The sequence below is a fragment of the Somniosus microcephalus genome, chromosome 22 (assembly GCF_052327205.1).
Source record: "Somniosus microcephalus isolate GS21.2 chromosome 22, FLI_Smic_1.0, whole genome shotgun sequence".
Classification (NCBI taxonomy): domain Eukaryota; kingdom Metazoa; phylum Chordata; class Chondrichthyes; order Squaliformes; family Somniosidae; genus Somniosus; species Somniosus microcephalus.
In genome coordinates this window covers 23,761,103-23,779,384 of record NC_141008.1, presented here as the reverse complement: position 1 = coordinate 23,779,384, position 18,282 = coordinate 23,761,103, and the positions used below count along the sequence as shown (strand labels likewise).

At 44.7% G+C, this 18,282-nt stretch overlaps 1 protein-coding gene across 3 annotated transcripts in view; it reads right to left on the bottom strand.

Moving 5' to 3' along the window:
• The window catches only part of hip1 (huntingtin interacting protein 1), a 279,248-nt gene that overhangs the window by 149,324 nt on the left and 111,642 nt on the right, over positions 1–18,282 (bottom strand). For all 3 annotated transcript variants that reach the window (XR_015073207.1, XM_085964331.1, XM_085964332.1), the window contains exon 2: positions 3,278–3,341. Coding sequence is in view for 2 of the 3 variants with exons in the window: in XM_085964331.1 (XP_085820457.1) it covers positions 3,278–3,341 (64 nt within the window). In the remaining variant the exon portion in view is untranslated. The remainder of the gene's footprint in view (positions 1–3,277; positions 3,342–18,282) is intronic.

The following is an 18,282-nucleotide window of genomic DNA, read 5'->3' as shown; positions in this document are numbered from 1 at the left end:
CAAAACCACAGGTTATTGCAGATTATTTTCTCAACTCAAGTTGTCTTTTGGATCCTCCTGCTCCAAGGAGGAAATGGAACTCTGTAAAATCTTGCTCCTACCAAAGACTTTATTTCACTTGCAGAAAAAGCCTGCAGGTTTCTGCTGTACAACAACAGGACATTAACTGCTGGTCCCAGGGCTCCTGATTTAGGAGAGAAAAATTGGCTGGCGTTTCCGATTCTGATGTTTGTGAATGCCAAAAGTGTGCGCCAGGTGACAATCGGATCGGGCTCGGGTTTGATGCCCCTGATGTGGTAAAATAGCCAGCCTGGGCGGAGATATCTCCTGCCCCCACCCCCCATTCTCCCTTTCCCACCCCCCAATCGAATAGCCAACCAATAATTCACAGCCTGGCTCAAACAGGAAAAACAGCCACTGAAGAAAGCCAGCACTCACGGAACCAGACCCAGCAGCAGAAATTAATACTTTGGGAGGAAGGTGACAGAGGGACAATGGAAATGTCCTCCAGCAGCTTCTTTTAAAAAAAAATCAAAATTGGAAATGCAAACTACTCGAGTGATTTTAGAATCCATAGTTCACAGGAACGTAAAAATGATACCAGTGATCTAATAACGTCCCAACTCACCATTTCACTGTGACTAGGTACTTAAACAAGGAGGCAGCTGTTTTTAGTAGACAGTGCTGTGTGACAGCCTGGCACACATGACTGTTCACAGATTTATTTTAATGGAACTACTCCCGAGAAGTCAGGACCTCGAATGACTCTGACCTGTTAGGGTGGTGTACAGTTCCGTTATTGCGCACACTGGGGATTTGTGCATAATAGCGAGAGGAAGTTGCTGTAGCCGGGTCAAGTAATATTAAGCTACTCCAACCACAAAGATTTTGCTGCAATATAGCCCAGGGCTTTTATTCTATTGCCAAAGTTGGCAGTAAGTGCTAAAAAAAACCCCACAAAAATCAGTTTTATATAGTATTTCCCACTTTGTCTTCCTGTAAATGGAAACTACACCTGGTATAGCAGCAACAGGTAAATTACTCAAGCTTGGTTTACCTTCCTACGTTCTCCTGCTGGGATACACCAGGTGCCCTCTGCTACCTCACCCAGACAGCCATTCTTCATGGGAAAATCTGGGCAGCGAGTATCAGGCTACTCAACGGTGCTGGATTTCATGGTCATACCCGATTCTGTCCAGCTAACATGCACAAGGTATCCAGCAGAACATGGTCAAGAGCTGCAACCTTGGCCGATTTTCTCCTCCCTAGCCCAGAAGTTCTTCAGCTCTTTCTGTGCTCCAGCCTCCAACTAGTTCAGTTCCATGCGGCACCTCCCCGGCTACAGTTGCAGCATGAAATAAATTTTTTAAAACGTGCATTTATAAAGCACCGTATCAGGTTGCGTGGAACCTGCGAAAGTGCTTCACATCCAATTAACTACACTTTGTTGAAGTGCAGTTGTCCTTATATGGGTAAATATGGCAGTCAAGATCCCACAAACAGCAAATGAGATTAATGAGCGATGAAGCGGTTTTTGGGTGGCGTTGGACATGGGAGGAATGTTGGCTAGGACATTGGAGAACTTACCCTCCTCATCAAAAAGTGCCATGCAATTTTTGATGGCCATATGAACCATGTGAATAGGTAGAAAGGGCCTTGGTTTAACAAAGAATCATCGAATGATACAGCATGGAAGGAGGCCATTCGACCCAGCATGCCTGTGCTGGCTCTTTGAAAGAGCCATCTAATTAGTCCAAGGGCAGATTATGTTTTAGAAAACATAAAACACAAAGGGGTCGATTTTCCTGGAGCCGTCAGGCAGGGTTTCAGGCGTGTGGGGGGAGGGAAAATCCCGATTTCGGGGGTCCCGACACCATCCCGCCCAAAACCCGCCTCCACCTAAGTTTCAGGGGAGGTGGGTACCCGCCCCGCACTGGGACCCGCCGACCCGAGGCGGGAAGGGATTAGTGCCAATTAACTGCCTGTTAACAGGTAGTTAACAGGCAGTTTTTAGCCTAATCCCTATTTTGAGGGGTGTTGTGTGGGATTCCCGATGGCTCCAAACCACGCCAGGTGAGAGCAGGCGGGCCGTCGGGTTGAAGGACTTGGAGGGGTCGCGATGTCGGTCTTCAGGTGAGTGATGGGTGCATGAGTGCAAAGGTAAGTGTGTTTGGTGTGTCTAAAGTGTGTAAAGAAGTTTAAATTACCTGTGCTTACCTTAACAGCCTTTCTTCCTCTAGGTTTCGGGAGTCCATCACTCAGCTGGCACTGCAAGCAAAATGGCTGCGAGCTGTCAAAAGTGACAGCCTTCAGCTTTCATTGCCGGTGAGACTTCTAACTGAGTCTGTGTAGAAGGACTCAGGTTAGAAGTCAGACTGTCAGTGTTTGACAGCTTCAAACAGCTGTGAAACACTGATATTTCATCTGTCAAGACCTCTTGACATAAAATTTCAGTCTGTGACGTCACCTGTTGCCGGGTGGCCCTTAATTGGCCTGCTGAGCCCGATGGGCGGGCTCAACAAGGTCAATCAAGGGAAAATCGTGTGGATTGGCCGAACGTCGATGTAGGCGGGACTAAAACCCGAAAGTTGTAGTCCCACCTCCTTCCCGACAGCTTTATGAAAATCGACCCCAAAGAGGTAAGCAAACAGGCCCAAGCCTGCACTACTCATTAAGCCGATACCACATCAACACTAATTTTGTAAATCTTATTGGCTGTTAGCACCAATGGGCCTCAGCATCCCAGGGGAAGAAAGGGGGAATTTATATTAGCTCCTGCTGACTACCCAGTGACTCCTGTCAGAAAATGTGTTTGTGCCGAAATCGGGTGACGACAGGATTGGGCGATGTCGACCTTGGGCAAGGTACCAGAGAGCAACAGGTAGTTTACACAACTTAAAAAGGGGAGAAAACAGCAAAGAAAATACACAACCTCCAGCTTTGGAACTCTCCACAGTCTTGCCAGAAGTATAGTCAGTGAAGCAGAGACTCACGCTGGTCCCAGGTGCAGCAGTGGACACCACAAATCTCCCAGCTGCACCTGTAAATTGTGCACTCACAAGCAGGCGGCCAGCACACTGGCTAATCTGTCCGAGTACAGGGTGCGCTATCGGAAAAAAAACCTCACCACCCAGCATCAACACATTGAAAACATCAGATGGAGAATCAGGAAACCACAATCCGTTCACTCCCAGAGCCCAGTCAGTGGGAAACAAACACTGCTTCAAACAAGGGCTTTTTTTGTGCTCTCTCCAACTCCACCCAAAAGAAAGGATATTCCTGGCATGTTTTTCCTTCACAGCAACTTCCTGTGTGTTAATAGCCTTATTGATGCTGACGCTCTGCAAGAGAGAGGGGGAAAAAAATCAGTTTTTCTCAAAGCATTAATACCAGTAAAATAATTATAAACACTTATTTGCAAATTTTATTTCCCTTCTCCCAAAGGTTTGACTTGTACAGGCAGCATTCGAGAACCTTATTGAAGTGGCCATTCTTCATGACTGAGCTTGGCAGTGAGCACCAGTGGGCTATTTGGCTCTTGAAGCATCACAGCTGTGCTCGATTCCATCCCTAGCCAACATCCACACACATGGGAACCCTGACTGCCTTTTCTCCCCCATCCAGCTTTTCTTTTGAGCACCAATTACTACCTGGAGGTAGAATCCACTCAAGAAGCAAACAATTTCGGTTTATACACAAGCCTGTGCTCCTTCACTGATCCACGGTAACCAGTTCTTTTGGTCCAGTGAGCTACCTTATTACTTCCAATCAGACAGCTGGGTCCTTGATCATAACGCCCCTCCCCATCCTCCAATAAAGGAAAGAGAGTTAGTAAACGGTGTTTTGTTTCACTAGAATGAATAGTTCTTGCTAGAGAAATCTCCCAATGTAGCCTTTATCCAACTCTGCTCAGCACAAGAATGCACCATCTTAATGCCCATCTTACACAGTGATAGGAACGCAGGGTCCCAGCATCTGCAGTATTTTGCTACCGATAGGAACGCAGGGTTGCTCCACAGATTCTACTGTTTCATGTTCTCACTCCAATCTGCAGCAGTGCGTGTGGTGGGGATGGGGGAAACAGATCCTGACCAGAAGCTGCAGCTATCATTGCACATGGTGAGGGGGTGGGTTAAGAGAAAGAGAGAGACACTCATCAGAAGCTTTTTCTCCATTCTTGCTCTCGACAGAGGAGGAAATTAGCAGCCAAGACACGTTCTGATCAAGAGTGATATTAGCAGTGGTTTGGGAGCAGATTACCCACCTACTATCTCAGCTAGGACTAGTAATACAGTGCAAAGACAAAACAGGGAAAGAAGCAAGGGCAAAAACTGCATCCAGTGAAACTCAGAAACCTCAATTTTTGTCCTGTAATAGTGTGCCTGAAAAGGAATGAGAGAAAACACCAATATATCAGGGTGTTTCAAGTGCATAAATTTAAAATTGTCTGTAGAGATAGTGTAGAAATAGTCCGATGAGAAACACTACAAGCAGGAGCTAAACCTTGGAGAAACCTGAAGGGTGTGCACAATCCCATTCCAGATCACAGAAGTAATCCAAGCCAGTTGACATAGAAGCAAAATGGTTTTACACACAACTCAACACATTAAATGACTTGAGGGTCAGTGACTGCAGAAACACGAGTCTTGCAGCAATGATTGACTGCACTTGCAAGTATAAATAACCTGGCCTTCATACCGCCACTGGGGTGAAGACCCACAACTGGAATAGCGACCTCAGGTAGACTGTCGGATACACTGAGCCAGTTCAGTGCGTCACTGTGCTTATGTTGTGATGCAACACTGCATCATGATGCAAGCACACCGACTGATCGGGAGCTCGGTATCAAATTCCCAGGTCTACCCACAGTCTGCATCGTGACACACTACATATGAACGGAATTAGAGGTCTTCAACTTAGGGAGTCGACCTACTTAGGAGATCGGATCCAGACGACAATATAAAACGTAGGAGAAGTTGTATCTGGCTTTGCTAAGGCTACAATTGGCAAACTGTTTTGGTTTCCATGACAGAAGAAATGTAGAATTATTGGAGGGAGTCCAAAGGAGGGCACGGGGCCAATTGCTGAACCTAGAGGGCCGTTATGAGAAAGTGATGGTCTATCGTGGGACTTCACTCTGGAGAGGGACGACGAGAGAGGGGAGGGGAGGGGAAGCGAAGAGACGGGTTTGGAGAATTTGGATCCAGGAAAGTTCTTCAGTCAATGACAGGACTCAAGGAGTAGGGAATAGTGTGTCAAAAAGGAAAATAGGAAATTTAGGCAACTTCTTTTTTGAAGTAAGAGGGTGATATAATGATTCAACATATTACTGGTGGGGGTGAATAAATTGTTAGAAAGGAGGATACAGGGCCATTAGGTTCGAGAATGTTTGCTGTAAGACTCTTGGGACATCCTGGGGCTGTGAAGGGTGCTACACAAGTTCTCTCTTTTCTTCAGAATTGCAGTGAGGAATCAAAAAGGAAAGTGGAAGGTATGTTACGTGAACCAATAGACCCCTGCCCAAATTATCTCAAACAACAGCACTTACAATTACTAAGTTTACTATTCTCCAAAAAAATATTCGCAATCCAGGTGTTGGTTGCCAGTTGGCGGGGGAGATGGAGTAGAAAATGTTCTGTGACTTTTATCCCCCCTCAAGATGCTTCCTCCTCCCACCCCAATTACCAATTAACAGATAAACCTGTGAGAGGGAGTCAAGGAATCTGAAGAAGTCAATTCAACACCAGAAAAGGCATATTGGAGAAATGATGAGGAGGCTGTTAGATATAAAGACACTTTTACATAAGAACGCAAGAACTAGGAGCAGGAGTAGGCCATACCGCCCCTTGAGCCTGCTCCTCTATTCAATAAGATTATGGCTGATCTTTGGCCTCAATTCCACTTTCCCATCCGATCCCCATATCCCTTGATTCCCCTAGAGTCCAAAAATCTATCTATCGCAGCCTTGAATATACTCAACAACTTTACATTACATTAGTGCCACTGGCTCCAAATGACACAGCTGGCCAAAAATACCAAGTAAAGGCAATTGGCTAGTAAACTGAACAATACAGAAACAACTTTAGTAAAACCAACTTAAATAAAACAATGGACATCATAGAGCGAAACAGAGGCTCAAGGTCAACAGAGAGGTGGACACAGAACTACCCTGATGGGTGAGTGGGTAAAGGTATACATGGAAATGGTCTCATGGTTCGCAACCATACCATCAAAAAGGTCACAGTCTCGATCCCCGGGTAGTACTGGGTTAGCTGATCTTAACTGGGGCAGCAACAGGCCTGTCACAAGTGTGCTCACTGTTACTGGGTTAATGGCGGGAGGGAGGGAAATCACGCAGGGTTCCTGCTCCTGATTAGTATCAAATTATTTGAATGGGAAATGGACGTCAGGTGTGAACAAGTGCAGGCTTAGCTGTAATTTCCACAGGGTTAAATCTCCTGCCAACACATACTGTCTGGATTCACATAAACAATAAGATAAGACAGGAGAGACAGACAGTTGCAGAGATAGATGGAGCACCAGCAATGTGATAGATAAGCGAGGGAAGAGTGAACAGACTGACATGATTGACAAACAGGAGAACGAGGGATTAACATCGACAGAAGAACAGAGTGACAGGCAGAGAGGGGAGGTTGGGGGTGAGAGAGAGGGAGGGAGGGGAGAGAGAGATTAACAGATTGACAGACAGTAATGAGAGAGATTAACACAGTGATAGACAGGAAAAAGCAAAGCTGTCCATGGACAGAATCTCAACAGAGGTGAATTCCTGTTCGGGCGAAGAACCAGACTTCACCAATAATCAGGGAAACAATTACGTATTCGGGAATATTTACTTTGACATCCCTTCCCTTCCATACAGGCATAACTGCGACAAGCAGTCAAATACCAACGGAAAACAGCTACTACAGCTCTGTCGAAACCTGGGTCTGTACATTGTCAATGGTAGGTTCATAGGAGACCTCCTAGGAAGATCGACCTATTGCTCACCTCTTGGCTGCAGCACAGTAGACTATATGATTACAGACTTAGACCCATCCTCTTTCAGAGCATTCACAGTCAAACCACAAACAACACTGTCAGATCACAGTCAAATTACTATGTTTCTCAAAAAGACAGAAACAAACAACATAGAAACACAACCCAGTAAACTGTACAACACCAAAAAATCGTACAGATGGGCCAAAAATGACACGGAAAAAATACCAGAAAACAATTAGCAATGCATCAACTCAAGTTCTCTTAGACACCTTTCTGGATAACATATACACTCACAATAAAGAAGGCGTAAACCGGGCAGTTAGTAAACTAAACAATATTTTTGATAATTTGGCAACAAATGCAAACTTGAAAGCTCGCAAGAACAAACCCAAAACAAAAAACTATGAAAAATGGTTTGACCATGATTGCCATAACATGAGGAAAAAACTTAGAAAAATATCAAACCAAAAACACAGACATCCAGAAAACGAGGAATTACGCCTTACTTATTGTCAGACACTAACACAATACAGAAACACACTCAGAACCAAAAAAGAGCAATTTATTAAGAATACACTCAGCTCCATGGAGGAATCCATTGATTCCAATTGTTTCTGGGACAACTTGAAAACACTACACAAAAAACAACACGACGATTTGTCCATTCAAAATGGGGACACATGGGTAAGCCACTTTGAAAAATTATACCAGAAAAACACACTAAGACCAGAGCAACACCAAATACGCAAAAAACTGGAAAAGCTTGAATTGGCCATAAAAGATAACCAAAACCCGCTAGACGCCATAATAACAGAAAAAGAACTTCTTGAAAAACTCAAGGACCTGCGACCAGGAAAAGCTTGCGGGACAGACGGCATACTAAACGAGATGATTAAACACGCAGACGACAAAATGAAACTAGCTATCCTAAAACTCTTCAACTTGGTTCTGAGTGTCGGTTATTTCCCTGACATCTGGAACAAAGGACTCATAACACCCATATACAAAAGTGGGGACAAAATCGACCCAAACAACTATCGAGGCATCTGTGTAAACAGTAACCTGGGGAAGGTATTCTGTAGCATCATAAACAAAAGACTTATAAACTTCCTTGAGGAGCACAATGTCCTGAGTAAAAGCCAAATTGGATTCCTGCCAAACTATAGAACATCCGATCATATCTTCACCCTACAGACCCTAATTGACAAACACGTTCACCATAACAAAAGCAAAATCTACGCATGCTTTGTAGATTTCCAGAAGGCTTTCGACTCCATCTGGCATGACGGTTTATTCCTGAAACTTATCGAAAGCGGGGTAGGAGGGAAAACATATGATGTAATTAAATCAATGTATACAAACAATAAATGTGCAGTTAAAATTGGAGACAAACAAACAAAATACTTCCCACAGGGGCGGGGGGTGACGCAGGGCTCGCCAATCTCACCGACACTCTTTAATATTTACATTAATGGATTGGCAAAACTACTTGAACAATCTACAGCACCTGGCCTCACCCTATATGAATCCAAGGTTAAATTCCTCCTCTATGCAGACGACCTGGTTCTGCTGTCACCAACTAAGGAGGGTCTACAGCAGAACCTGGACCTGCTGGAGTCGTACTGCCAGACTTGGGCCCTGACAATAAATCCCCAAAAAACCAAAGTCCTTGTGTTCCAGCAAAGATCCAAACATCAGGGACCCAAAATAAATTTCACAGTAGGAACAACCAAAATTGAACAAACCACTCACTACACATATGTGGGCTTAAAAATCAGTTCTACGGGAAACTTCAAACTGGCTGTGAATGAACTGAAAGAGAAAGCAAGAAAGGCTTTCTATGCCATCAAAAAATCAATCCAAATAGAAATCCCAATTAGCATTTGGCTCAAAATTTTCAAATCAGTAATTGAACCAATTGCACTCTATGGCAGTGAGGTATGGGGACCGCTAACACAACAAGAATTTGCAAAATGGGACAAACACCCAATTGAGATCCTACATGCAGAATTCTGTAAAAGTATCCTCCGGACTCAAAGGAAAACAGTAAACAATGCATGCAGGGCGGAACTAGGCCAATATCCATTAATAATCACTATCCAAAAAAGAGCCACCAAATTTTGGAATCACCTACAAATGAGCAACCCCCAATGCTATCACTACGACGCCCTGAAATGCCAAGAGCTGACCATAAAGAAAAATACCCTCAGTCAACTAGTCCTGGGACTCAGTGAAGTAACTACTAACAATAACCAGTCCCAGGACAGTGACAGGGTAACACAAAGAATTCGACCCAACACAATCGTCGCTAAGCAAAAGGAAAAATATCTGACATATTGGGCAGAAACAACAAAAACCCAAAGCAAACTCAATTGCTACTTGGCCCTAAACAGACAATACAACATAGCTGATTACCTGACCATGGTAAAGGATAACAAACTGAGAAGAACCTTGACAAGGTACAGACTTAGCGAACATAGCCTAGCGATCGAAAAAGGCAGACACAGGCAAACCAGGCTGCCAAGAGAAGACAGGATATGCTCTCACTGCAGTCTGGGAGTAGTTGAGACAGAGATGCACTTCCTCACAGCCTGTGGAAAATATCAGGACATCAGGGAGAATTTCTACCAAAAATTCTCCCAAATATGCCCTGAATTCAGAAATCTGAATGACAACCAAAAACTCCCTTTCCTACTGGGGGAGGAGATAAGCTGTGTAACACTGGCAGCACACTATGTTACAGCTTGCCATGAACAGAGGGACAACCAGTAAACTAAGACAAGAATATATACAAACAAGGCGAATGTATATTTATAAACTGTGTGAATAGAACCGCGTTTATGTGTTCAACCATAAATGTATTTTGATGCTTTGGCAACATAAGATGTACCTTATCATGCCAATAAAGCGATTTGAATTGAATTGAATTGAGTGTCACTTTGCACATTGGTAGTATGTTGAAAATAAAATAATTGTTCTCACTTTTGGAAAAAGGTTTATCAAATGCACATGGACCGTGCAAGAACATCCTCCCAGCACTCAGGGAATTCAATGACCAGAGAGGAGACTGGAAGCACTGAATAAAGCTGGCCGAAATCCAACTACAGCAACAAGAATTCAGCACGTTAAATCCAGCAGTCTGGCTGGCTTTGTTGGGGGAGGAGCAATGACGGAATCTCCATGAAGAGCACATCATACCGTTGGGTAAATCGAGAGCAGTAACCTGCGTGCACACCAGATTAAACATTGAACAACTGGGAGGCACTTGCACCTGTTCAAGACTGTTTTAAAAGGCGGCACAGACAAAAAAATGTAATAAAATAAAGACAAAAAAATCTCTTGACCAGGAAGTTCAGCGTCTGATGTAAAGGCTGTTAAAGCAGTTTTTCCCTGGATAATGTACAGTCGACAACACCCAATAGTATAGAGAGGAACTCTGCCTCCAAGGCTGGAGGGCTCCAACAGCAGCTCAGAAGTGATGCAAATGGCTTTACTGGAAGCTCAACAAGTCAGTAGGGTCCGGTGATGCATTGAAGAGAGGCACTCATAGGTTGTGGGTCTCCAGCACCAAGTCCTACAGCATACTGTATTAGCAAAAAGGGAAGGGAATAAAATAAATATAAAAGCTCATTTTTAAGGGTACAACTTTGACCAGTTAGGGTGGAAATTACAGTCGACACTATTTTCATTTGAATTCTTAACGTATATGTAAATAATTCCTTAACCTGTGGTTTAACACCTCTGTCAAAATAACGCAGAGGGGAATTTGGCAGAATTGTGCTATGCGTTCATTGGTCAACAGCACCAGATGTAGACACTACCCTTCTATGTCACTGTCTCCCCAAGACGGAACCATCTATACCCGAGGGAGCAGGTCAAGATCTTGCTCCAGGAATCATAGAATCTTACGGCACAGAAGGAGGCCATTTGGCCCATCTTGCCTTTGAAAGGGCGATCCAATTAGTCCCACTCCACACTCTTCCCCCATAGCCCTGCAAATCTACCCATGCTGCAGTTACAGGGGGTGAACTGGACTCTCCGACCAACATTCTCTCTCTGCAGGGAAGCATCCAGTGTCCTTTCTGTGCCTGAACACAGGAAGGCGGCTAATATTACCAATTCAACAGTCGAGGAGGGTACACATGAACAATCCAGTGCCACCACATTTTCATGCTCTGACACAAGGAAGTGGCGGTAGGGATTGTGGATGCATTGGTAACAATCTTCCAAAACTCCCTGGACTCAGCAAAGGTCCCGGCAGACTGGAAAACTGCTAATGTAACACCCTTATTTAAAAAGGGCAGCAGACAGAAGGCTGGAAACTATAGACCGGTTAGCCTAACATCTGTGGTAGGTAAAATTTTGGAGTCCATTATTAAGGAGACAGTAACAGGACATTTGGATAATCATAATTTAATAAGACAAAGTCAGCATGGTTTTATGAAGGGGAAGTCATGTTTGACAAATTTGCTGGAGTTCTTTGAGGAAGTAACATATAGGGTGGATAAAGGGGAACCAGTGGACGTAGTGTATTTAGACTTCCAAAAGGCATTTGACGAGGTGCCACACAAAAGATTATTGCTTAAGATAAAAAATCACGGGATTGGGGGTAATATTCTGGCATGGATAGAGGATTGGCTATCTAACAGAAGGCAGAGAGTTGGGATAAATGGTTCATTCTCAGACTGGCAATCAGTAACCAGTGGTGTTCCGCAGGGGTCAGTGCTGGGTCCCCAACTCTTTACAATCTATATTAACGATTTGGAGGAGGGGACCGAGTGTAACACATCAAAGTTTGCAGATGATACTAAGATGGGAGGGAAAGTAGTGAGTGAGGAGGACATAAAAAACCTGCAAGGGGACATAGACAGGCTAAGTAAGTGGGCAGAGATTTGGCAGATGGAATACAATACTGGAAAGTGTGAGGTTATGCACTTTGGCAGGAAAAATCGTAGAGCAAGTTATTATCTTAATGGCAAGAAACTTGGAAGTACTGAAGTACAAAGGGATCTGGGGGTCCTGGTGCACGAAACTCAAAAGGTTAGTATGCAGGTGCAGCAAGTGATTAAGAAGGCCAATGGAAGGTTGGCTTTCATTGCTAGGGGGATAGAATATAAAAATAGGGAGGTATTGCTTCAGTTGTACAAGGTATTGGTGAGACCGCACCTGGAATACTGCATACAGTTTTGGTGTCCATACTTAAGAAAGGACATACTTGCTCTCGAGTCAGTACAAAGAAGGTTCACTCGATTAATCCCGGGGATGAGGGGATGGACATATGAGGAGAGGTTGAGTAGATTGGGACTCTACTCATTGGAGTTCAGAAGAATGAGAGGCGATCTTATTGAAACATATAAGATTATGAAGGGGTTGGATCGGGTGGATGCAGGGAGGATGTTCCAGATGATGGGTGAAACTAGAACTAGGGGGCATAGTCTTAGAATAAGGGGCTGCTCTTTCAAAACTGAGATGAGGAGGAACTACTTCACTCAGAGGGTGGTAGGTCCATGGAATATGCTTCCCCAAAAAGCTGTCGAAGCTACATCATTACATAAATTTAAAACAGAAATAGACAGTTTCCTAGAAGAAAAGGGAATTAAGGGTTACGGGGAGCGGGCAGGAATTTGGACACGAGTCTAGGTTCGGATAGGCAATGACCCTGTGGGTAGCGGAGTGGGCCCAGGGGCCGTGTAGCCTGATCCTGCTCCTGTTTCGTGTGTCTAATTCTGTTAGGTTCAGGAGATGGTTCTGTCATAGTGGATTGGCGGTTAGGATCAGATCAGCCATGATCTTATTGAATGGCGGAGCAGGCTCGAGGGGCCAATTGGCCTACTCCTGCTCCTATTTCTTATGTTCTTATGTTCTTAACGCACCACTAAGCTGATCATTTATCCATTAGCACCTGCTGGAAAGTTGAGTGTGTCTGCAGGTCAGGTGGAGGGACAAAAAAAGGATCAGGCTCAGCAGCAATGCCCTTCACAGTAGAATAGCTCACTTACTATCAAGGCTGAAAATTCTAGAGAGGCCACTTGAGCGATGTACTTGAAGCACCCACAGAATTCTTTTTGGAAAAACAAAATATACTTCAGGTGCCTGGATCAGCTCCCAGTTTGTGACGAGTTCAATGATCTTCGGCCCTTCAACTAGCTTCAATCCCCGGGTTAAGGAGAGTAACAATGAACTAAAGGTCCAGTCCCTGATCACTTCCAATCACTTGTTGGAAAGTTCACATTTGGTTGTCAGGCGACGACTGGATCTGTCAGTTGTGATGCCCTTGTGGTAAAATATCTTTGTGGCACTCACGCATGAAGAATGGTCAGAAGGCTGCCCGAGTCCATGAATGTTGATGGGCTATTTGACCAGGGAATTAAGACCAACTGATGCAGCGCCATAGCCCCACTGAGATCCGCTAGAGCAGAAATAGAATCTCAGATCCTCATGGTCCCTGTACATTTTTTCTCCCCAAATTGTCTGTTTTTCTCAAGGCTCTGACCTCCCACTGGGTTGCAGTTCTATTGGTCTCAGAAACTCGCTGCTACCTCGCCCAAATCCAGATGGGTCAACATTTTCAGCAGGAAGAGGAGAGAATAAATACCTTATAAATCATTCATAGTGGAGACTGAAGATTGGCTTGTGATGTCATCCACACTTCGATGAGAACTGTGCCTCATACTTGGTATGCGGGAACCATGTGTGACATCAGCTCAGCAACAATCTCACCACACACGAGCAAATATGCAACAGCAATGTATTAAAAGGAATTAATTGAATCCCCAAAGTCGGTGGAGGTGCCGACCAGTCATTCACTCAGACGGCTCTCTCTGCTTACTGTAAATTCAGATTTTAATTGCAATTAGTTTTTTTTTTTTAAATGGCGAGAGATTGGGTATCGTTGGTTTTCAGAGAGACCTGTGTGTGCTTGTACGCGAATCACAGACGTTAACATGCAGGTACAATGAAATTAGGAAAGCAAATGGCAGCACGGTGGCATAGTGGTTAGCACTGTTGCCTCACAGCGCCAGGGACCCGGGTTCGAATCCGGCCTCGGGCGACTGTCTGTGTGGAGTTTGCACATTCTCCTCGTGTTTGCGTGGGTTTCCTCCGGGTGCTCCGGTTTCCTCCCACAGTCCAAAGATGTGCGGGTTAGGTTGATTGGCTATGATAAATTGACCCTTAGTGTTAGGGGGATTAAATACGTGGGGTTACGGGGATAGGGTGGGATATGTGTTGGTGTAGGGGTTATGGGGATTGGGTGGGATATGTGTCGGTGCAGGCTCGATGGGCCGAAATGGCCTCTATCTGCACTGTGGGGTTTCTGTGATTTCTGTGACTAGCCTTTATTACAAAGGGATTGGAGTATAAGAGTAAAGCAATCTGAGTACAATTGTACAGGACCTTGGTGAGACCACACCTGGAGTACTGTGAAGAATTTTAGTCTCCTTACCAAAGGAAAGATATACTTGGCCTTAGAGGGAGTGCACTAGACTGATTCCTGGGATGAGGGGATTGTCCTAGGAGGAGCGATTGAATAAACTAGACCTATATATCCTAAAGTTTAGAAGAATGAGAGGTGATCTCATTGAAACATATAAAATTCTTAAGGGGCTTGAGAGGGTAGATGTTTCCCCTGGCTGGGGAGTCTAGAACTAGGGGTCACTAGAGATTCTTTGCAATTTTCTATCCCAGAGGGCTGTGGATGCTCAGTCGTCGAGTATATTCACGACAGAGATCGATAGATTTCTGGATATCAAGGGTGGAGTTGAGGTTGAAGATCAGCCATGATCTTATCAAATGGCGGAGCAGGCTAGAAGGGCCAAATGGCCTACTCCTACTCCTCTATGTTCTAATTCAGACAAGTGAAAACCACCAAAGGGCATGCGTTGCATCCCTCCGCGACACCCTAGTCCACTCCTCCATCACCCCCAACACCCCTTCCCCTTCGCCCAGCACCTTCACGTGCAAGCGCAGATGCAGCAACACCTGCCCTTTTACCTCCTCCCTTCCCACTGTCCAGGGCCCCAAACACTCCTTCCAGGTGAAACAGCGATTTACTTGTACTTCTTGCAATTTAGTACACTGTATTCGCTGCTCACGATGCGGTCTCCTCTACATTGGGGAGACCAAACGCAGATTGGGTGGCCGCTTTGCGAAACACCTCCGTTCAGTCCGTAAGGGTGACCCTGAGCTTCCGGTCGCCTGTCACTTTAATGCTCCGCTCCACTCCCACTATGACCTCTCCATCCTCTGCCTCTTGCACTGTTCCAATGAAGCTCAACGCAAGCGCGAGGAACAGCACCTCATCTTTCGATTAGGCACTTTACAGCCTTCTGGACTCAACATCGAGTTCAACAATTTCAGACCATAACCTCGGCCCCTATCTTTTTTTTCTCTCTCTCACATGGTAGCTGTCAATCATTCTGCAAATGCCATTTACACTTCATCTAGTCATCTTTTATTTCTTAACTTGTCCCATTACCATCTCCTTTTGCCTTGCACCATCATCCCTTTTGTCTCAATCTCTCCTGCCTTCCACCCTATCACAGACCTTCCCATTTGTTCTTTCCTCCCCTCCCCCCTCTCCCTGCCCCTGCACTTGTTTAAAAACCTGTTCCATCTCCAACTTTTTCCAGTTCTGACGAAGGGTCATCGACCTGAAACTTTAACTCTATTTCTCTCTCCACAGATGCAGAGTATTTCCAGCATTTTATTTATATTTCACAAAAACAGATTATTTGGTCATTATCACATTGCCGTTTGTGGGAGCTTGCTGTGTACAAATTGGCTGCCGTGTTTCCTACATTACAACAGTGACTACACTTCAAAAATAAAAGTACTTCATTGGCTGTAAAGCGATTTGGGACGTCCAGCATTTGCAAAAGGTGCTATATAAATGTCTTTCTTTATAAAGTCTCCTTCTCTTTTCCATCTCTGATCAGACATTCTTTCTGTGGGACTTAAGATCCTACGACACTACGCAAAGAGGAGCAAGGAGTCCCTCAGTGTCCTGACCAACATTCCTCCTTCAACAAACTCCACCAGAATTAGATTAACTGATCCTTCATCTCATTGCTGTTTGTGGTATTACAGGAAACTCTTTTTTAACCGGCACCGTCGTGGTGCCGGTTGATCAAAAAGTCCGGATTACAGAGAGGTATACTTACCAAGGTACGAGAGCCCCGTACACGGCCACAGGTGCAGGAGCCCCGGTTACACGGCCACAGGTGCAGGAGCCCCGGTTACGCGGCCACAGGTGCAGGAACCCCGGTTACACGGCCACAGGTGCAGGAACCCCGGTTACACGGCCACAGATCCAGGAGTCCCTGTTGCAAGGCCAATAATATAAAGTAAAACTTACCTGAACCTACTCCTGAATTTTGCTGGTCAAGAGATTTACGGTTATTTAGGTGCCGGTTAAAAGAGTTTCATGTTCTGCACTTCAAGTAATACATTGTATAAGTGTTGTGTTTTAAGATGTCCTGAGAATTATAATAAAGCACGATGGAAATGAAAGTCCCTCTTTCTCCAGAATGGTCTGTGGTGCAGTTTGGTCAAAAAAAAAGGAAGCGGACACAATTAAAATAAATTGAAAAGTTCAATACACTTCTGTAAAACACAATATTTGGACAAATAATTAAGATGATACCCATCTCCTCCAAAGGCTCAGTTTTGCCCAGAGTGGTACTGAGCCAAAACACAAAGGAAGGTCACAGACGTGATCACTGGCACTTGCCGAGTTAGCCGATCTTGGACTGCTTTCGGCTAAGGTCCTGCCAAAAACATTGAGCGCCGTTCAGCTGCATGCCAAATATGATTAACTACTTTGGTCGGAAAAATAGAAAAGCAGAGTATTTTTTAAATGGTGAGAGATTGGAAAATGTTGGTGATCAGAGGGACCTGGGTGTTCTTGTACACAAATCACTGAAACTTAACATGCAGTTACAGCAAGCAATTAGGAAAGCAAATGGTATGTTGGCTTTTATTACAAGAGGATTTGAGGATAAGAGTAAAGACATCTTACTGCAATTATATAGGGCCCTGGTGAGACCACACCTGGAGAATTGTGTACAGTTTTGGTCTACTTACCGAAAGAAGGATATACTTGCCATAAAGGGAGTGCAACGAAGGTTCACCAGACTGGTTCCTGGGATGGGGGGATTGTCCCGAGGACAGATTGAGTAGACTAGGCCTATATTCTCTAGAGTTTAGAAGAATGAAAGGTGATCTCATTGAAACATACAAAATTCTTACAGGGCTTGACAGAGTTAGATGCAGGGAGGATGTTTCCCCTGGCTGGGGAGTGTAGAACCAGGGTCACCATCTCAGAATAAGGGGTCGGCCATTTAGGACTGCGATGAGGAGAAATTTCTTCTTGGTGAATCTTTGGAATTCGCTACCCCAGAGGGCTGTGGAGGCTCAGTCGTTGAGTATATTCAAGACAGAGATCGATAGATTTTTGAATATTAAGGGAATCAAGGGGTATGGGGATAGTGCAGGAACGTGGAGAAGAGGGAGAAGATCAGCCATGATCTTACTGAATGGCGGAGCAGGCTCGAGGGGCCGAATGGCCGACTCCTGCTCCTACTTCATATGTAGTTATAAGAACATAAGATTTTCTATTTCAGAGTTTAATGTTAAGCTACTGATGTGCTGTCACACAACTGATTACAAGTAGAATTTGTTCAAAATCCGTAGATTCCAGATTGGGGTGCCCGAGGGATCGGTATTCAGACCCCGACTGTTTCTCAATTACATTAACAACTTGGATACAGAAGCTTAATGTAAACTGGTCCAAGCTGCACAACATACAGAATGGGGAGGGAAGGAGTGAGGGGTGCAGAGTTGAATCTGAATCTGCTTGGTTCTTGGTGTCAGTTAAGTGTCGGAGTCACCAGTTTCCAGAATGTGGAGTTCATACGTCCAGCACAATCTGGGATAACCACCTTCGCAAATCTGGCAGGTTCCGATTTGGGTCGTCACCAGTTGCACAGGGCTCGTGCTTTGGGAATCTGCTGCACAAATATCTGACCGTCACCAATATGAAAACAGCTCAAGAGGCAGAGCGAGGTCTACAGCAACGACAACTTGCATTTATATAGCACCTTTAACATAGTAAAACATCCCAATGCACTGCACAGGAGCGTTTTCGGGCAAAGTTTAACACCAAGCCACATAAGGAAGTATTCGGACAGATGACCAAAAGCTTGGTCAGAGGTAGGTTTTAAGGAGCATCTTAAAATGAGAGGAGTGGAGTGGCAGAGGTTTAGGGCGGGAACTTCAGAGCAT